Source organism: Ovis aries, chromosome 7, assembly GCF_016772045.2.
Source record: "Ovis aries strain OAR_USU_Benz2616 breed Rambouillet chromosome 7, ARS-UI_Ramb_v3.0, whole genome shotgun sequence".
Classification (NCBI taxonomy): Eukaryota; Metazoa; Chordata; class Mammalia; order Artiodactyla; family Bovidae; genus Ovis; species Ovis aries.
Genome location: NC_056060.1, coordinates 21,409,527 through 21,426,117, shown reverse-complemented (window position 1 = coordinate 21,426,117; position 16,591 = coordinate 21,409,527). Strand labels below are relative to the sequence as shown.

At 48.8% G+C, this 16,591-nt stretch overlaps 2 protein-coding genes across 8 annotated transcripts; one reads left to right on the top strand and one right to left on the bottom strand.

Annotated features, from left to right (window-relative positions):
- Positions 1-1,700: 1,700 nt before the first annotated feature.
- On the bottom strand, positions 1,701-10,534 carry PPP1R3E (protein phosphatase 1 regulatory subunit 3E). Of its 3 annotated transcripts, XR_009601348.1 has the most exons (4): positions 6,629-10,534; positions 5,001-6,327; positions 4,071-4,202; positions 1,701-3,782 (listed from the first exon to the last, which is right to left on the bottom strand). XR_009601348.1 is itself a non-coding variant. In XM_042252961.2 (2 exons), exons 1-2 carry the CDS (start codon positions 7,043-7,045, stop codon positions 5,905-5,907), a joined length of 840 nt encoding a protein of 279 aa, XP_042108895.1. In that variant the 5' UTR covers positions 7,046-10,534; the 3' UTR covers positions 1,701-5,904. The 3 variants fall into 3 exon arrangements, 1 of the variants encoding a protein (XP_042108895.1); XR_006060505.2 differs by having other exon boundaries at positions 4,071-6,327; XM_042252961.2 differs by having other exon boundaries at positions 1,701-6,327.
- On the top strand, positions 6,448-15,501 carry BCL2L2 (BCL2 like 2). Of its 5 annotated transcripts, none has more exons than XM_015096877.4 (4): positions 6,448-10,247; positions 10,999-11,086; positions 11,552-11,991; positions 12,586-15,501. In XM_015096877.4, exons 3-4 carry the CDS (start codon positions 11,560-11,562, stop codon positions 12,733-12,735), a joined length of 582 nt encoding a protein of 193 aa, XP_014952363.2. In that variant the 5' UTR covers positions 6,448-10,247; positions 10,999-11,086; positions 11,552-11,559; the 3' UTR covers positions 12,736-15,501. The 5 variants fall into 5 exon arrangements, with proteins under 5 accessions (XP_014952363.2, XP_014952360.2, XP_042108897.1 ...); XM_015096874.4 differs by lacking the exon at positions 6,448-10,247 and adding an exon at positions 10,662-10,700; XM_042252963.2 differs by lacking the exon at positions 6,448-10,247 and adding an exon at positions 10,662-10,721.
- The last annotated feature ends 1,090 nt before the right edge of the window (positions 15,502-16,591 follow it).

Genomic DNA, 16,591 nt, shown 5'->3' with positions numbered 1-16,591 from the left:
AGAGAGGAACCTCAGAATGGAATCAACCCTGTCAACGTCTGGATCTCAGGCTTCCAGCCTCAAAACCGTGAGAAAATTTCTAAATTATAAGCGACCCAGCCTAAGTATTTTGTTATGGCAGCTCTAACAAACCAATATACAGCTTCCAGGAATACTACTAATGTCAACAATTCAGAGTTATGTTATTCATTATTACAAAATTTGAAAATGCTCCAAAATCTTACACCACATATACTAAAGAAATTTGGTAGGGTTTTCCCAAACTTGACAAAAATCCTACCCCCCAATTATGTGAACATAATTGTTCACTTACAAGGTGTGAAGGTGAAATTCTTTATAATTATCAAAAAAAATTTTTTTTAAGTGATCATGGTGATGGAATTACCTCTTTATGGAAAAATTATATGTAATCATATTAAAAGATTGATATCAAAGAGTGTGCAGCCAAAAACAAAACTGTAGGGAAAAATATTTAGGTTTGCCACATAAGTAGCTTTTAAATTTTGTTTTTCTTGATTTTGTGATCTTTATCAGCTTTTTTAAAATTATAATTTTTATATTTTTCCTCATCCTGAAATATATTCACTCTTGTGCCTTATGTATTTTGTTTTTCTTGAAAAAAAAAAAAAAAGAGTCCATAAGTTGTGTGCTTCAGACAACTAAAAACTTGGATCTGTCCCTGGGAATGAAATGGATATGGTGAGTTTCTGCCCCATTTAGGGAAACCCTGCTCTAGTGTTTTATGCTCTGTCCTGAGAAACACTGGAGGGGAGGGCTGACCGATCAGAGCTGCCAAGTATGGAAGACTTAGAATAACAAAAGCTGCAATAAAGGAGTCTGCGGAAGAAAGATTTCAGACAAACCTATTACCACACTAAGAGGTGACAGATCTAGAAAGACATTAGGGCCATGGAGCAACCCTAGGCTATAAGCCATGGCAGGAACCCCTGGAAAGCCCTCAATTACCTCTCCTTGGGTGTCTGCTCCTCATGCCGATTCTACCCTTCAGCATGTCTGGTTTCATTTACAACGTGTACTAAAGAGTGGGTACTCTGCAGTGACATCACAACTTGGCCATTATGATGTAATGAGATGGCATCTGATTATTCTAGGGCTAGGGCTTCCCTATAAGGAATGTCCTTTCATTACTTTGAGGGTAATTGGACTCTTTCATCATTCAGGGGATGTGGGAGTCAATACTGTTTTAGAACTGACTTTTTCAAGGTTACTTCCCTTTAATATCTGTGTCTTCATTTTGTAATAGACAAAGGTCCTTGCTTTTCCTATCATGCTCCTTGTTCTTTGTTTTAGGGTTACCCTTGACAAAGGGGCTTTGATCTTCCCTCCACTGCCTAAGGAGCAGAATGCAATTTAGATGATCCCTTAAGAAGAGCACCCCACCAAAGGGGAAACCTTTTACCTGAGCTATTCCCTTTAATGCAGCAGCAACTGGTTCCGGGTACAGGGTAGAGGGGAGCTAAGCCCCAGGCCTGGTAACTTTCTCTACCACTGCCCAAAGTGGTAGTGTCATACAATAGGGGTGTCTCATAACAGGGCTGCCCAACTCCTCCATTATCTCCTTCCCATCTCAAGGAATGAGATGGCCAAGCAATGAGGGGTGAGAGGGAGGAAGAAATCTTGCCTCTGGGTCTCTTGCCACCCTCAGCCCCCCCAAAATAATACTTCTCAACATCTTATACTTTCTTTTCAAATTTCAACTTTATTTCAAATATGAGGTCTTTTATCCAAAAGGGAGGGCAGTTGCATGAGTAAGCTCAAATGAGGCACAATACCAGCAGGTATGGGGTCCAGAGTACCAAGCTGCACTGTGAAGGAGGTCGGGAGGCTCAGGGAGGGTCTGGTGAGAACAGTGGTTTGGGGGGATTCACAGAACACACTTTTATTTCCTCTCTAGGTTAGCTATTCAATGGGTAGATTATCTAGTTGTTTGTTTTAGCAACCTCACTGTTCTTCAGCAACATCACTGAAACAAGTGCCAAGGCTAATGACATACTAGTCCCTTTTGTTTCTCTTTCTGCCTGAATGCAGTAGGGAATGGAAACTAGAAGCAGAAAATGGAACACTTCTGATGTATCCCTTGCCAAGAAAAATCATGGGCCTGTTCCCGTGGAGAGAGGACTCTTCGGTAGCCTGGGAATAGAATGTGGTCAGGAGGCTTGGGTTTAAGTCCCATCTGCAGTTGTACCAACAAATTCTCTGACCCTGCTGGGGTCGCTTCTCATCTCTGGACCTGTGGCCTCATCTCTAGAGGAATCTAGACCGAATGATCTCTAAAGACAAGCCTTTTCAGGTCTCTGAATTCTGTGATCTCTGGATTGCTAAGATCCAGAGCAGCTCCAGAGAAACACAGGAGTTAGAAGAAAGGAAATGTGGGATGAGATTGGAAAGCTGAGTTAGGGCTTATTAAGAAGAGAAATGATGAGCTACACTCATAAAGGAAAACAAAGGAACAGGAAGAGTATGTAGGAAGGACATCTGAGGTCTGGATGAGAGGAAAGGGCAAGAGGGTTCCTGCTGTATTGCTTCAAGGACCCAGCCTGTGCCCATGGTACAGGTTTCTCATATGGTACTTCCCAGTCCATGGCTGACAAGTTATACCCTCAACTGCTCCTGTTCGTAGTCATCAGGCTTTACAGGAAAGTCCTGTGCCTAACACATGACACACCTCTAAAGATTCTGCCAAATTCCTAGTGTTTCTCATGTCAGATTTGACCTGCAGTTTACCACCTTCCCACCGCTACCCTGTGGCAACTCTGTATGGAAAAACCACAAGACTCATGTCTTGGCTCTATACAGCTGAGAATAGAGGAATGGGTGAGCAATGGTAATTCTTAGAGATAAAGCTCAAGAACAATGAATTCTCTTTGGTTCCCTGACCCCAAATCCATTTGCATTTATCCCCTTAGTATTACTCAGGCTCCAGGAGACCGACCATCCAGCAGACCATCCAGCAATTAGCCCGTTCATGAACCCTTCCAGTGCAAATTTCAGGGAACTGGGCAATTCAAGGCTAGAGTCGGGCGGGGGTGGAGGGGTGGTAAGAAGGTGCACAGCACGTCAACTGGTGTGGACTACCTAGGGCCAGAAGAGAATCCCAGTGTATGGGAAGGCTGGAGTTCACATGGGTTCCTAAATTCTCCAGCAGGCAGGCAAAGTGGTTCCTTGCTGATCACAGGGTCACAGAAAGCAGCAGCAAGCTTCTGGAAGGAGCAGATGAAGCTTAGGACCTTCAGTGCTTTGCCTTTCCCAAGCCAGTTAGGGAGGCTGGGAAGGCAGAGCACAATTAGAAACTGGTCTTTTCCTAGTACGAGATATGTGGCAAGGGTTTCTGTTTTTGTTTTTTTTTTAATGGCAAGGTTTTAATTTTGTTTTTAAAGGAAAATATTATGACATCATGCTTATGCACAGAGGCTCTGGAGATCTCCCTCCTGCGTTCACAACCCTAGCTCTGCCATTTACTAGTTGTGTGATCTTGAATAAATTACTGAACTTTTCTGAACTGTTTTCTCTCTAAAACAAGAATAACATTACTCAATCCATAGGGTTGAGGATGATAATGCATGCAAGGCACCAGATTTTAGTGGATAAGTAAGTAAATGTGGGCTCTTGAGATTGCTAAATACACGGTAACAGTCATGCATACACAATAAGCAGCCCTCCCGCTCCATTATCCTCTCTTGGGATCTTCACTGGTGACTAAAAAGTGCATTGCTTGGTGGCTTCCAGTACACTTTCTCTCTTCATTCTGCTGGAACTCTGACCTGAAGGTGATCCACAAGATACATGAAATTCTTTGTTTTCTTTATCAGATAAGGATGACATTTAAATGGGCATTTGAGTGACTTGGGGTTTCTCTTTTAACCTTTTTTTTTTCTTTAAAGAATTAGGGTTTTGGAGAGGAGGGGCATGATAAACAAGCCCCATACTCTATTCTGAATGCATGTATGGGCACATGTGCGTCTGCCTTCTCTCACTGAGTGGTAAAAGGGGAATCCAAAAATTTCTGAGAAATCAGTAACAGGAAGAAATGGGTTTGGGCAGCTGGTTACCTGGGAGCTCCATGTTCATCGGCAGCATCAGGAACTGCTTCTTCTCCCTTCAGAAGACTGTCAAGAAGGAGCCTGAGAGGAAAGTGGACCAACCATGATCTTGGCGAAAAGGAAACAGGTTCTCCACTCCTTCTGGAGGGAGAAGGAATAGCAGAGATCAACAAGGATGAAGAGGGAGGCAGATGGAACTAGAGGAAATGAAGGTAAATACCCTACATGCTACAAGAAAATGAAAATGGTGAGAGGGGTAGAAGGAAAGAGAGGAGCTTAGAAACAGGGTGAAAGGAGCGAAAAAAAACACCCAGCAGAGGTCAACCAGGAGACATAAGGCATGAATGTAAATGGGTAGGAGAGTCCAGCTTTCCCATTCACTTGCTCAGGGTATGGAAGAGACTGCTATCTTCTGGCACCATTTAATTTTCAAGCTGCTCTGTTTCTTTATTTGAAATGTTTTCCATTTCTCATACCAATAATCCTTTAACCTCAAGAAAGTCCCCAACACTGTTTCATCTTAGGGGCTCCCAAGCATCATTTTCCCCGATAGAGGCACCTCCCCCAAGCTGTCTCATAGCATCCAGGCTGGAAGTCCGTGGGGCAAAAGCAAAAAGCAAGGGGCCAGAGGATGAGCTGTGGTTTGAAAGAGGTCCTGGAATACTTTGAGAATGCAGGCTGGTTATGGGATGTTTCCTGGGCTCTGGAACATGTGTCAAAAACTGGAGGACCATTCTCAGGCCCAACCAGGCGCTTGGGGTGCTGTGTGTTCTGAACTGTAAGCACTCCAACTACAGGCTGGAGAATGTGGCTTCTAATCCACACTCTGCCCCTCACAGATCATACAATGTTAGAGCAAGAAGGGGCCTAAGAGATCAACTAATCCAAATGCAGTTTCTCAAGGAGGAAACTGGGGCCCAGAGAGGTGAAGTAACTTGCCCAAAGTTATCCAGCTAGTCAGTGATTTCCTTTTCTTCTCAGGCAGAAAGAGTCCTGTGTTTCGCTTGTCCCTTGACAAATACAGTCCATAAAGTGCTTAGAGGTCATTAGAAGGCACCCAGAATGGTAAGGCTGGCATTCTTCTGGAAGCCCCTGATTGCACTCACCCCTTAGGCACCACGTTATTTAGCTACAAGGCCTGGAGTTGGTTTTGCTTTCATTTTCATCCCCAGGGCTGCCGCTGGAGGAAGGAGCTCTGACTGTTACCTGCCATCACTCCCCAGCCAGTCAGCAGAGACTGAATCCAGGGATAGCAGGGGTGACAAGGGAATCCTGTCATTAATGCCGGGGGCCGGGGAGCAATGGCCAAATTCCTGGGACTTAAGCAAGGTAATTATGGCTGAGTTAAAGCTAGGACAACAGGGCTGTGGGACCTGGGGTGGCAAAGACCAGTAAGAGGGAGTGAACCAGCAATCTAAATGATTTCAACTGCGGTATGTCTCTAGTTCACATAAAATACCTCCTGAATACCAAACAGGTGTCCTCAACCTTTGACTACATAGGCCTGACCGACCTACTCACTTTCTCCCAGTACCCACTCACGGAAGAGAACGTCACCACCGTCCTTTTGCTTATTTTCTAATATTCCAGCACCCCTTCCGTCTCCCTTTTCTATGATGTGGGTTCATCCACTCACATCCACCCCAGTCTCCTCGGCTTTCTTTAAGTCCACGCACTCCCTACACCCCTTTGGCTTCTCCCATTCTCCTCGCCCCCCCTGACTTGACTCCTTAGGACAGCTCCTCGCCAATCTCGGTTTCTCCCATTCCTCCCAGGCAAATGTTTGGGATCACCCAACCCTCCTGGTGCCTTTGATTTTTTTCCGCCGTCGGCAGCCTGCGTCTCAGATAAAGTGGATCCAGCCCAGGGGCTCCGGGTTTCCGCCACTGCCCGGGTGCTCCGGCCCACGCAGAGCATAGTCACGGCCGCCGTTGTTGTCCCAGAACTCGCGGCCGGTCACGCGATAGCGCAGGGCGAAGAGCAGGGAACCTCCAATGGGTGGCGCCGGTAGGCGGAAGGAGAAGCGGTCGGCGCGCGGAGGGGGCGGGGCCGGGCCGGCATAGGCGGCGGGCGCCTCTCGTTGGCTCCGCCAGCCGTCTGCACTCCAGCGCACGCTCACGCGCTTCTCGTAGGCCAGGTCCAGCACGCGCGCGCTCCCGGCCACGCCCAGCGGGCCCGCCTCGACGCGTTCCAGGCAGATGCGCTGGGCCTGCAAGCGGGCGGCGAAACCGGGTTCGCTGGCCGGCTCCAGAGCGGCGCGCGCCTCCTGTAGGGAAAGGAGGAGCTGGGAAGAGGGAGCCGGGGGAAGGAGAGGGGCGGGGGAAGAATGGGGGCGGGGTCAGGGCGAGGCACTGGACCAATCGGAGGCCGACCCTGGCGTCGGGGCAGTCGGGGGTAGCTGGGAGAATAGCCTAGGGAACTCGCCAAAGGGAACCCCAAAGTGGGTGAGCGAGAGCAAGCCCAGGGTTGGGGATGGAGATGGGTGCTTCTAGGTAAATCCACTCCCACACGTCCGCCGAGGCCAAGCTGAGGAAGTCCTGGGGAAGCGGAGTGCCTCTGCCGCCTACCTGGAGGCCTCGGGCGCGGGGCTGGCACGGCGCGAAGTGGCGGAGGGCGTCCCTCTGCAGCTGGACCTGCACGTGGCGGGGCACCCGGGGCAGCTCTCCCGGGCGGAAGCGGCGCACGGCTGCCAGCTCCAGCCCCAGCGCGTCAGCGAAACGCACTCTCTTACGGGTATCGGGGCTGTGGTTGCGGAGCGCCCGAGTCCCGCCGCCTCCGGCGGGCGCAGAACGAGCCCGGCGCCCCCGACTCGGACCTGGAGCTCGAGATCGGGCCCCGAGACGCGTCCCTCCCTCACTTGGTTCCTCCTCTGGCTCCTCCTCGAGGCTGGGCCGCTGGCTGAGGTAGTAGGCGCGCTCTGTCAGCGAGGCGATGAAGCTCAGGTTGCGGGGGATGTCGGTGCGGGAGTGCCGCTCGCGAGACATGGCAACCCCCGCCCAGGCGGGACCCTCCGGCGGCGCCGACGCGCTGCCCTCCTTTCCTAGCTCGCACCCGGCCGGTGTTCGCACAGAAGCTTCAGCCACCCCTCGCAGTTGTGTGCTCTCCTTGCTGTCACCTCCAGAATCCTCCACCTTCTGCAGCTCTGCCTCGTCTCCAAGTGACTGCCTTTCCTCCCACTGGCCACCTTCTCCCAGGGTCTTTGACCATCACCTCCTGCAGGCTGTCTCCTCTGAGCCTGCGCTTAGCCGCACTCACCCTCCGGTCCCGCGGCCCTCGCGGGGCCTGGCCCCCGCCCACAGCCCTGTGACAAGTGACTCTCCATCTATCATTGATGCTGCTGCACCAGGAGGCGGGCACTCCACTCTATCGGTCCAGAGTGGGACCACTGTTCCTTTTTCTTCTTTTGAAAGGCCTCAGTCTTTCAGGCACCGGAAGAGTTAACGCAAGGAGTAGAGAGCAACCTTTTCTTTTCCTTTAGAGGAAGGTTCCAACCTCCCAGCCTCTAACTTTCTCTTCTGGGCTCAGTGTTTTCTTTCCTAAACCCTAGGCTCCAGGTTTGGGAGGATGGTAGTGGTGGGTGCAAATACGGGGAAGTCACAAAAGCTAGGTAGAGCCTCAAATAGAAATTGAGATGTGGCGCTCAAATAGGTGGGTGGCCCTTTGGAAAGAGTTCTGAACTGAGAGTTGTAGAAAGACCTAGTTTCTGGTCTCACCTCTGGTGCTATTTAGCTGTGTGACTTTGAGCCAGGCACAACTTCTCTGGACCTCAGTTTTCTTATCTGTAAGAAAAAGTGGATTAAAATTCTGATCTCTAACCCGACTGTAAGCTCTTTGAGCAGCAGAGGCTGTGTCTGATTCATGGTGAGTTTCATCGCATAGTAGGCCCTCAAATTATTGAATGAATCATCACATATCTTTCTTGGAATTGGGACTGTGGAGTTGTAGTTCCAGTGAGAGCTCCAAGAAGAGCACAGAGCTGCTTTTTACTCCTTTTTTTTTTTTTTTCTGTATTTGTGGAAAAAAGTGAAGTTTTGTTTAGTTTTTTTCTAACTCCCTACTGATCTTACGTAGCACTTGCAATGTGCTAGGTAGCATTGTTTTACAAACACTAACTCATATAGTACATTCATCATAGGAGAGGGAGTATTATGCCTAATTTATGGATGAGAAAATTGAAGGAGTGGGTAGGTCTCTTGCCCAAGGTCACATAAATTAATATTTGGGGAGCTGGAATTAGAATCTCAGCAGTTCCGTTCTAGAGTCTACTATTTTATACACTTAATTATATTAAGTGGATTAAAACATTTCATGGTAATAATTAACTCTCCGAGCACTGAAATATGGAATGTTAGAGTAGAAATGGAATCTCTAAAGCAACAAGGGTGTAAAATCACAAGTGACTAAGTTGGAAATAAACAGTGAGACATATACTGTTTATTTTACAATTTATTCCTGTTGGCATCTTAACTCCAGTATTAAGCATAGCAGTGCTCTTTAACCAGGACTCATTTTTAAAGTGATACTGAGTTTTATTTTCTTATTTTACACATACATATGTAATCCACGGAAAACACATTCTTTTCATATTTTAGGGTATGAAATAATGCTACAGTAATTTGTGTTATAGTCAAGCAGTTTAAAACTGTCTTCCTTGCTCTGGTACCACATGTCATTGACGGAACAGGTAAGGTTCCGTGTCAGCCTACATGGGCCAAGGTTTTCTGGGAAGAGCTCTGTTGTCTGAGCTGCCATTCCTTGGCTCTGTGGTGTTGGTCTGAGAAGATCCTTGAGGCACACAGCCTTGGACCTGGTGTAATTTGTGTTGGTCCAACAGTATTTGTTTCTTAAGTAGCCACTGCAGTGATCTTCAAACATCTGACTGGGCCTGCTCAATAACTGGCCAGAGGCATCGAGTGATTTCTTCAGTCAACATTTACTGAAGGTCTATTAGGCCATTAGAATATAAAAGTGAGTACAATTCAGTGCCTGCTCTCACCGAGCTTATAAATGAATGGGCAGGCAGAGAGAAATCTGTTTGGATCCTGAGACTTAAATGTGTTTTTATTTCAAGTAAACATCTTAGAAGAAATCAAGACTGCAAATGAAGGACTAGATTATTCTCTAAAAAAGGTGGCAAACTTGCTGATAGCATCTGGAATGACTATCCCAAGAGCAAAGAAGAAATGCAGATGGTTGGAAGGATACAATCATAAAGAAGTGAAATAGATGTTAGATTCAGAATATTGGGGAGAACTGAGTTTGAGTTTGTAAACGGTGTGGATTTGGCTTGGCCTCATAAACGGCATAACAACATTGATTACTGGAAACAAAGAGGGACCTTGAAGCAGTACAATGTTAAAGTTAAGACAAACTTTCAAACCACAGTTAGGTTGAGGCCTATCTTCTCAGTATGTGGCTTTAGGAAAATTACTTAACGTCTCCAAGCCTCACTTTGCTCATCCATAGAATGAGAATAACACAACATAAGAAGGATTGATGTGAGAATAAAATATTAAGCATATAAAGAGCATTTAATACCTAATAAGTCTTCAAAATGTGTTAGTTGTTACCATCGTTACAAAAAAGACCTTTCTTCTTTAGTTTGGGGCAGATGGGAATACCAAGGCTCGGACTGGAGGTAGAAGCAAAGGAACCAGCAGGGAAGGGTTACCTCTTTTGGTCTGGTTGGAGAGTCCTCCAAATGGAGCTGTACTAAGTGCCAGCTGCGAGAGCCAGTGGGCCCCAGCCAGAATGCCTGAGGGTGCCCTCGTGTGGATCAGCTGTGGCCAGGTGGCTTCACACCCTGTGTAAACATACTGCCTGGTATAAATAATAGACATTAACGTATGTGTGTACATATATGTAATCTGAAAGGATAACGTCAACCTTGACATTGGCAACTTGCAGGAGGGAAGTGGGATTTTGGGAGTGGCAGAGGGACTGAAGACTGGTGTTTTTTTCTCTACACTTCTATATTATTTGGCTTTTAAAAGAAAACCAATCTAATTATTTGAAAAGGAAGAAAGAAGATGAAGAAAAGTTACCTGCAGAAACTGCTTGCCTATCCTAGTCTTGGCTCCTCGGTGCTTGGCTAAAGCTCCAGCTCACACAGAGGCCACTGGGTTAAAGGTCCTGGAGAGAAGAGGAAGTGTCTGCTGTCTGTGTCACGTCTGCCAGTCCCACAGGGTAAGGCACCTGGCAGACAGTTCCCACCAGTATGGGAATTGTTCCTCTTTTCTGGGCACCCATTCCAGGGCTGGAAGAGTTCAACAAGTGCATGGAACATCAGAGACCTTCTGGAAATGCTGAGTTTGCTCCAAGGTTTCAGGAGGCCCAGCCGGCTTCTCTCCACAGGCTCCAGGGTCAGAAGCCCTGCCTGGCCCTCGATGCCCTCCTGGCCCTGTTCTTCCTGGCCTCCAGCGGCCCTCTCCCTTTCTGAGCTGTGGCTCTTCCCAAGCCTGCGTCCCAGCCCCGCCCCTCTCTCTGGACGCATCTCTGGGCCCCATCATCACCCGGCGCCGGGCCCCCCCCCCCCCCCCCCCTTTCTCCTCCCTCCTTCCTTCCCTCCCTTCCTCCCTCTCTCCCTCCCTCCCAGCTCCTGCACCAGGAAACAGCCGGATCCCGGCAGCGGCCTGACCCGTGAGATCCCTAACCTGGCAGGCAGGCGGGGTTGGAGCCCGGCTGAGGGTGGGGGTGAGGGAGGAGCTGGGCCTCTGGGCTGCACTGAGGGGAGCCGGGAGCAGAGATGGTGTCGGCAGGAAGCCCTTGGCCCTGGGTTTCCCGGGAGGACAGTCATTAAACATGGATTCGGCCACACAGCTGGTAGAGCGTTGGGGGCAGGGGCCTGGTCCCGGGAGCTGCAACCCCAGCCCTTCTCAGCCCAGACCCTGATTCCTAGTCTTCCCCACCTAGCTCTGATCTCCCCTCCCCTTCCCAGGGCTCCAGGCTGGGCAGGAGGATGAAAGGCCCCAGCTGGGGGCTCCTTGCCACCAGTGCTGGGTCCTAAGAGCTGCCATCCAGGCTGGGTGAGTGTCCCCTTCCTTCTCTGTCCCAGGCAATCCTTTGGTTCTCCTCCTTTCCCTTCGGCCCCTGTCTCCTCCCCCATCTTGTGCCTCTGCCAGCATCTTTGCATCTTGCCCCTGGGGAGGCCCCAAGCCCCTTCCTCTAGCCAAAAAGGTGTGTACTGGAGGGGGAGGGGTTGTAGGGGTGTCATAGAGCTGTTGTCTTGTGGAAAGAATCTAAAGTATTTTAGGTGAAATTTACTTGTTTTATATTGAATTTGGCATATTACAAATTTAAGGGCCTGCCCCTCTAGCCGTGGGGCCCCTCGCCATGGCTTAATTTTCTTGCTCTTACCCCTTCCTGGCCAGAGGTCTCTGAGATTTCCCCTTAACTCCCTGCCTGTCTCATGGGCTGGCCAAACCTGAAATACCTCCTTCTGGGCCTCTCACCATATATTCATGCCAGTCTTTTATGTTTGACTCCAACAGCCGCCCGGATGGCGACCCCAGCCTCAGCCCCAGACACACGGGCTCTAGTGGCAGACTTTGTGGGCTATAAGCTGAGGCAGAAGGGGTATGTTTGTGGAGCTGGCCCCGGGGAGGGCCCAGCAGCTGACCCGCTACACCAAGCCATGCGGGCAGCTGGAGATGAGTTTGAGACCCGCTTCCGGCGCACCTTCTCCGATTTGGCAGCTCAGCTGCATGTGACCCCGGGTTCGGCCCAGCAGCGCTTCACCCAGGTCTCTGATGAACTCTTCCAAGGGGGCCCCAACTGGGGTCGCCTTGTGGCCTTCTTTGTCTTTGGAGCCGCATTGTGTGCTGAGAGTGTCAACAAGGAGATGGAGCCACTTGTGGGACAAGTGCAGGAGTGGATGGTGGCCTACCTGGAGACGCGGCTGGCTGACTGGATCCACAGCAGTGGGGGCTGGGTAAGAAGCTTCTCGATTGCTGCTCTGCACATCCCTCTGAAAAGTTGGTCTCAAGGGGGAAGATTGGGGGCTCTGGCTGGAGCTGGGGGGCGGTTGTGCTGGGAATGAGGCGTGGGGGCCGAGTGTGTCTGTTTGGGTGGAATCAGGTGCCCTCACTATGGGCACCTCTGAACTCTGCACTCCAGGGCTGCCATGCAGTCATCATTCAGTGGGCTCATGGTCCAAAGCAGAGGACAGGACACACAGTAGCCAGGTAGTGCCTGCACAGAAATGGCATCCAACCATCACAAATTTTTTACACCTGAGTGCATGGCATGGGCCGGGTCAGGGATCAGGGATGGGTGGGCCAGACAAGCCTTGACAAAGGATGCCAGTTCTGAGCAGAATTTTTGGCCAGGGAAATTTCAGATGGGATGCACCTGAGGTAGAGAAGGGCAAATGAGCCAGGTGCTCATGGGGGATCCGAGGGGCTGGGGGTGGGGTGGTGCTTGCAGTGGATGGAACTGGAGCTCTTCCTCTCCTCTTTTCTCCACTCTTCCCTCTCCTGATCTCCCTTTCTCCTTCTTTCTCTCCTGCTTCCCTTCTCTCCCACAGGCGGAGTTCACAGCTCTATACGGGGACGGGGCCCTGGAGGAGGCGCGGCGTCTGCGGGAGGGGAACTGGGCTTCAGTGAGGACAGTGCTGACGGGGGCCGTGGCACTGGGGGCCCTGGTAACCGTAGGGGCCTTTTTCGCTAGCAAGTGAGAAAGTCCAGGGCCAGGTGGGGTGAGGTGTGGCTGGGGGGCAGGAGAGCAAGAGCAGAGTGGAGGAGTGCCCTTGGAAGAAGTGGGGGAAAGAATGGGCATGGAACAGGAATTGGAAGGGGAAAGGTGGTGTGTGAGGGAGCTGACTGTGCCAAGCAGGCCGTTGAAAGAGTGAGCTGGAGACATTGTGGAATGTATTTGGAAAGTCAGGAGATGGAGTCATTCCAGGGCTGGGGGGATGTGGGAAGGATCATGCCTGTAGGTATAGGCACACGAAACTCTGCCTGGAGCTTGATTTGCTGCCCTGAGGGAGGTGGACTTGCAGAGGGGGTTGGCATCTCCGTTCAATGAGTGGGATTTGGGGCAAATACAGAAGGCACATCCCTTTGGAACGGGAGCTTGGGGTTCTCATGGGCTAGGAAAAGGTGTTATGACTGAGGGCTGCTGAGACATGAGTGTGCATGCTGGGCTGCTTGTCTAATCTGGTGTCGGTGAGATTCCTTGAAGAGAAAACATTTCACTCCCTCTTGCAGTGGTGAGAACAAGGGCAGCTCTCTGTCCCTCCTCCCAACCTTCCCCTCCCTCTTCCCCCTTGTCTTGCTGCCTCAAGGCTGAGGGAGAAACACTGTATCCAGGCTGAGGGCTCTGGCCGCTTTTTTGCAGAAAGTTGTCAGCAGGGCTTTAGAGAGAAGAGCAGTTCTATAGCTGACCTTGTTCCTTCATCATCCCCCTTCCTTGTGCATCACACACTTGCTGCTGCCTCCTGGGCTCTGACAGAAACGCAGGGCTGTGAAGCCTGCGGTGGATGGGGGCTTTGGGAGCTGGAGCTGCCCCTGCCCTCCTCTCCCACTGGGGCGCCTTGGTGCCTAAAGGGTTCCCTATCTCTGGGACCTTCTGTATCCAAACTTAAAGTCTAAATTGGGGCTTTTAACTCATTTTCATTTTGAGTGTGTGGACGTAAATGCAGACCTGGAATACAGTCTGGTCCTGCACTGTGTCTCGGAAAGACTGCCGGTGCCTGGAGAGGAACATTCCAGCTCTGAACACCATGCGTGTGAGGGTGATGTGTAAACTCTGTGACTGGCCTGGTCCATGTGGTGGGCATTGGTGCTGCTTCATTAAAGGCCAGGTGTTTGGGTTCCAGAGTACCGCCATGATGTAGAAGCATTGATATCTTCTTGGAAGCCACACTGTTTGCATGGGTGTTACTTGTCTGTACCTCAGAGTCTGCGGATGTTAACTTTAGAGCGCACAGTCCTCTAGAACAGATTCAGATGACAGCTTTTTCTTTTGAGAAAGACATGATTGATTTCACTCCAGATGCATGTCCTGAGCCAGACCTCACTGCTGCACTTTCCAAGGTGCTAAAATTGCTGCTTTCCAATGCTGACTTCTTCTGACACAGTGCTCTAGAACCCTGCCCTTGATCCTGAGCACTGACCTGCTTAGCTAGACCATGGTTGACTCTTGGAGATTTTCACTGGTCCTAGAATGTGGCGACATAGTTGTACTCACGAAAAGGTGGGACCAAAATCGGCCTCAGGTGTTTAGCTCAGACTTTTGCTTTTGAGGAGGGCTGCACTTTTTAATGATATTTATAGGGAGGTGGTGGACTGCATGGGCCACTTGGTCTGTTGTGAGTATGCTGGTACCAGGCACTCAGAGCTGGTCTGTAGCAGGCAGTTTTGGGTTGTGTGTGTGGGGGTCTCTGACTTGCTCAGGACAAACTAGGCCATTGGTTTTCCACCTGCTTGGCAGGACCCTAAAGTTTCCTAGGGGTTGCCTCAGGAGTCCTTGGGGGAGATGAAGCTGGGGTGCTGAGCAGGCTAGGCGACTTGCCCTCAAACAGAACAGCTCCCCTGTAGCTGTCTTACATATCGGGGTTCAGGGTAAGATTTTATTTGCATTAAGGGGTTTGCTGCTGAAAAAAAGAAAGCTGGAAAACCACTGATTAGACCATCCAAATTGGAGCCTGTGTTCCCCCAGGTTTGGGGCAGACTTCCCCCCACTCTCTACCACAGAACGTCTAGCCCTCGTAGTTTTCCTGGAGCCTGTAGCAAACAGGGGAGGCAGGGACCATGGTCAGTTACCAAAAAGCCCTGCTCAGAGGCCTTCACACCTGGGTGGAAGGAGAGGCTGTTTTCTGAAAGGGAAAAGGACATGGGCTGGATTTCCAGAGGTATAGCTTGGACGGGACCACGGAGGGCAGTTTTGACATGTCCTGCCCTTCTTAGCCTGAGAGGGAATGGAAACCCCAGAGACTCTTCTGTCAGGGAAAACTAGAGACTCTCTTTTAGAGCCATATAGTTCCTTGGGATTAGCTCTTGGCCAAGATGGCTGAGTATGGCTCCCAATTTTTAAATCCATTTCATTTTTTAAAAAATAAGGGAAATAAATCTTATTGCCATTTTTCAGAGATTAAATAGGTGGAGAGGGTGTTTCTTGCTCTCCAGAGCCCAAAGGGACAAATATGGACTTTGCTTAGGCCAAGGAAGGAGCAGAAGTAGGGCAACTAGGTCCTGCACTTATTAACCCCACTCCCCACTTATCCGGGGGCATACACTATTTTACTTTTTTAAAATCATAAAGCGGCGGGAGAACAGATTTGGTTAGTTTAGAAGAGAAGAAAAGCTCTATAAATATAAATATATATTCCTGTATTTTTATTTAATAATTTATAAATACCAAGTTCATTTGACTTTTATTTTTGTGTAATATGTAATGGTCGTATTAAAAAAATAAATAAAGCCCAGAAGTTTAATGAGAAGGACTGAGCAGGGTTTGTGACTTCTATACTGTATAGCCTGCGGTCAGGACATTTCTTGATCTAATCATTTCATCATGACCTTGTTAAGGCCAAGAATTAGATTAATAGGGATTTGGGAAACTATTGAGATTAAAAAAAAAAGAAAAAGAAATTCCCTGGCAGTCCAGTGGTTAGTCCTCCATACTTTCACTGCCTAAGTACCTGAATTTGATCCCAGGACAGGAAACTCAGATCCTGAAAGCCGGGCCAAAAAAAAATCAGAGTTGTTCCTCCACCCCCCTATCTCGGCCAAATGCCAAAGCCAAGAACTGCATCTGTGCCAACCCAAGCCTTGAGAGGGTGCGTGTATACGGTGCTTTGGGATAGCCACAACAAAACCCAAAACGAAACAAAGAAAACCTATCAAAAATCTTTATGATGGAATCAAGTCCCCAGTTGTGGTTTAGCCCCTGATCAGAAGTGTATGATGATGAACATTTCTCAGTATCCTGCTACCTACTTCAGACTTAAGTCTGGCAAAAATGGAGCCCTTGTTTACTTTCCTGGTCCCCTTAGACATTTGGTTTCAGCCATTTTAATGTGAACTGCTAAACTGGATGGGATCTATAGAATTGTTTAGCCCATCCGTCTGTACTTCTAGTCTAGGACCATATCAAAGTCATGTCTGACAAGAATAACATCTTAATTTGAAATTACAAGTGGGAGTTTCTAGTCTTTCTATAATCCAATGCAGTAACATGGTATTTAGTTTATGTGTTAAATTGCAGTGAGAAAGACACTGCCTAGAGGAATGCACTGTTGCATTTCTATTCTCTCTGTATAGAACAATCTACAGGACAAGCCGTTAAAATCAGAAAGTGGCTTAGTGAGCATGGCTTTTGGGAAAAGGGAGTTAGATGGTCTTAACAGTTCCTATCACCAGGCTATATTAGCTAGTGTATTTATTCCTACTTTGGTTTGATTGGTTTATAATTTGCCTAATTCTAAAAAGCATTTGTAATATCTTACTATAATACAACAGACAAAACAATAGGAAAATATAGATTTTTAAAGTAAGGGTAAAGGGAAAATTGAAATATTATAATAAAAT

Excerpts from the sequence above, each read along its gene's own strand:
- BCL2L2 (XM_015096877.4), top strand. The coding sequence starts at position 11,560 with ATGGCGACCCCAGCCTCAGCCCCAGACACACGGGCTCTAGTGGCAGAC. Across the intron at positions 11,992-12,585 it reads TCCACAGCAGTGGGGGCTGG|GCGGAGTTCACAGCTCTATA; the intron begins GTAAGAAGCTTC and ends TCTCTCCCACAG.
- PPP1R3E (XM_042252961.2), bottom strand. The coding sequence starts at position 7,045 with ATGTCTCGCGAGCGGCACTCCCGCACCGACATCCCCCGCAACCTGAGC. Across the intron at positions 6,328-6,628 it reads CCCGCGCCCGAGGCCTCCAG|GAGGCGCGCGCCGCTCTGGA; the intron begins GTAGGCGGCAGA and ends CTTTCCCTACAG.